The 3074-nt window shown below is 39.6% G+C and overlaps 1 protein-coding gene across 1 annotated transcript in view; it reads left to right on the top strand.

The window, feature by feature from the left end:
• The window catches only part of LOC125032296, an 8062-nt gene extending 4988 nt beyond the window's left edge, over positions 1-3074 (top strand). Inside the window, exons 3-6 of the mRNA XM_047623386.1 lie at positions 1148-1328; positions 1717-1843; positions 2128-2218; positions 2537-3074. Coding sequence (XP_047479342.1) covers positions 1148-1328; positions 1717-1843; positions 2128-2218; positions 2537-2651 — 514 coding nt within the window. The 3' untranslated portion in view covers positions 2652-3074. The remainder of the gene's footprint in view (positions 1-1147; positions 1329-1716; positions 1844-2127; positions 2219-2536) is intronic.

Genomic DNA, 3074 nt, shown 5'->3' with positions numbered 1-3074 from the left:
GCTGCTTCTGAGTAAGTAATTATCTTTTGCAATTGAAAGACATTTGAAGGCATTGATTAAATATTAGTGGAGTTCTTGCAGAGATAGAAGCATATAGGAGGACTCAATGCTAATCTTAAAAATAATACAATGTAGGTCAAATTATACGCTACATCTACTAAAAGTAATATATGTAATGTATATATACGCTAAAGAAAGTAATATGAATTTAGAAAATATGATAAAGATAACGCACTCACAATGAAAGGTTATCGGTGTAGAAATGCAAACATAAGCTATTTTTTTGTGTCCGGGAGATAAACTTATTTCCGACCTGCATTTCACTTCCCTGAGTGGCCTGGCGAAAATAACTACGGTCTGTGGGAAGCGCCCGAATGACAGCGGTCGCGCGAACAGCTTCGGAGGAACCAGCCAGCGCAACCACGCTCGAGTTACGGCGAACATCGCAGGGAAATGTCGTCTTATGCGGCGCTGTTGACTTGCTTGATCGCTTTGTTCAGAAAAAAAGTTATTCCAAATGTTATTCTTGTAAGTAGTGACACAAATTGATATATAGAATTTGTGTTAATAAACATATTTCATCGTGGATTTAAAAAAAATCTTAGTATATTTTAGTGTACGTGTAGAGTACGTGTATGCGGAAGCTTGTAGCGTCCCTGAAGTTTTATATCATCTCCTTAAGTAGTTATCACGTGCAGCCAGAAGGGTGTGACAGTAAACACTCACGCTATGAAGATGTAGTGGTCTGTGTCTGTTCATATTGAAGTAACTATATGATCCCTTAGTAAAATAAATAATAATTTGTTGATCATCACTCTCCACCTTGCACAGACAGAATTAATCCCATAGGGGCATAGGAAAATACTTACATAGTCTTTGTTTTCGGAGACCGTCTAGATAAATATGATATTCTATTGACTTAAATAAAACAAACTGACTGAATATACGACAAACGCCGTTAATTAACCAAATGCCATCTCGCTGTATATAATTCCCTCTAGTTCACTTAGATTAAAATTGAATTGAATATATTACAAACACCATTGAATAATGAAATGTATATTGACCCCGTGAGTTGCCAGGCGCAACATTTCACTCGGTCAACAATCAACTGCCGAGCTGTTCTTTAACCCGAGTGACCTGGCAGAGTCATCAACTCGAAGACCGTGGCGGCCATCGACGAGGCGGCCTCCCAGGTGGCGCTGCTCTTCGGCGACGTGGTGGAGGACGTCGGCGACTTCGTGGTGGACACGGTGCAGGACCTTCCGAAGACCATCGACCGCGTCTCTCAGCGCGTGGGCGACGCCGTCGAAAGCGGCAATGAGCGGGTGGGTGTTCACGCCCACACTGATGCTCATTTATTGGAAAAGGGGAACGATTTTTGTTGCCAGGGGCATAGAGTTCTTAACTTGTTTCATTGTTTGAAGAAAACTTTTTTTCAGAACAGTTGTTGAAATGTTTGATATTTGTGAATAGGTCTTTTTAATAGCCTTTCCAGAATCAGACTTGCTACATATAATTCATTTTCTGGAGGGACCTTTTTCAAAAACGGTTTCTGGAGCACATATTATCTTCAAAGCTTGTTTAACATGTGAGCATTTTTTTTTTTTTAGACCAGTTTTAGAATTTATTTGTTTCAGTCCCGACATTCGGTCTCGAATTATTCAATTTCCTTTTCCTTTTTCCCTTGAAATCACATCTGCTTTTGGCGTGTAGGTGGTGATCGTCGTGAAGGGCGTGAAGAGGAAGGTCAAGGACACCCAGAACATGACCATGACGACCGTGGACAAGGTCGTCGACGCTTTCAATACGTCGCAGGTCGTGTCGAGCTTCCAGAAACTCGGTTCGTAAAAAACGCACGTGTGTGTATGTGTATGTTGACATATATATGTGCTATGATATATCCATCATTTCTATATCTACTTATGTCTGTCTTTTCATATCTAACTGTCTGTTTTTGTCTCTCTATCTGTCTGTCCATCTATCTGTCCATCCATCTATCCACTCACCAATCTACCCATCTCTTTATCTATCTACCTATCAGCCTAACTTTCGAGACTGTTTAATATGACGAAGGAATTACACTTGCCTCCTCCCATGTGACATTTTCCCCATTCTGCCACACAGGCGAGCGTCTTGCCACCTCCTTCACACGGATTGTGGGATCCATTTTCACCAACATGGAGAAAATTGACTCTGCCGTAGCCCACAGCATAAGGTTTGTGCAAACTGTATTTTGTTGTCCAGTAAGAAATCTCTATACTAATGCACACATTAAATCAATACTAAAGACTCATAAAGAGCATTTCGAAACTGTTGTTTCATCTTTCAGTAAAGTTTTGTGTGTATGTATGTATATATATATATATATATATATATATATATATATATATATATATATACACACACATATTTGCTGTCATGTTCTTAACATAGTAAAGAGTTTTGCCATTCAGTTCGGCTCACGGCGATTCGATTCGAAACCTTTTCTTCAATGCGTAATGGCCCTTTTCCCTTTGTCTTTCCCCATGCCCAGGCGCGTGTCCGAGAGCGCCCTGCCCGACACGGACACCGCAGAGCAGGACACAAAACCGGAAGACGCCGCACAAGACTCTGTCCTTCGAGAGAATGAAATTCGAAAGTTGGTTTAGAGTTGCGTCGATTATCACTCGCAAGATTTTATTGTGCTAGCAACAGGTATTAATTTCAGCGAATCGTAGTACAGGTACAATCACGCATCTCTGTACAGGGAAATGGTACACCTGGATGGATGGAAATCTTGTTCTGTCCGTTTTCCTGTTTCAAAGAATAATTTGCAAAGAACTTACATCTGTATTTTAGGTGACGTTTTATATGGTTTGTATGTTTGTTTTGTTTACTAATACCTTAACCTACAAATATTTAAGGTATTTATTTATTTTATTTCCAAATATATTAACCCAGGTGTCTACATTAGCTGTCAACACTTGTTACATGAAAAGCTAGAGTTGGTCTAGAAACCTCTGATATTTTGGCATTATATCCCAAAACATTTGTAAAATGTAGAGGAGAACAAATAAATTATTCAAGAAATA

Source organism: Penaeus chinensis, chromosome 14 (genome assembly GCF_019202785.1).
Source record: "Penaeus chinensis breed Huanghai No. 1 chromosome 14, ASM1920278v2, whole genome shotgun sequence".
In the NCBI taxonomy this organism is placed as follows: domain Eukaryota; kingdom Metazoa; phylum Arthropoda; class Malacostraca; order Decapoda; family Penaeidae; genus Penaeus; species Penaeus chinensis.
Note: the sequence above shows the minus strand (reverse complement) of the source record. Positions and strands in the feature narration are given on the sequence as shown.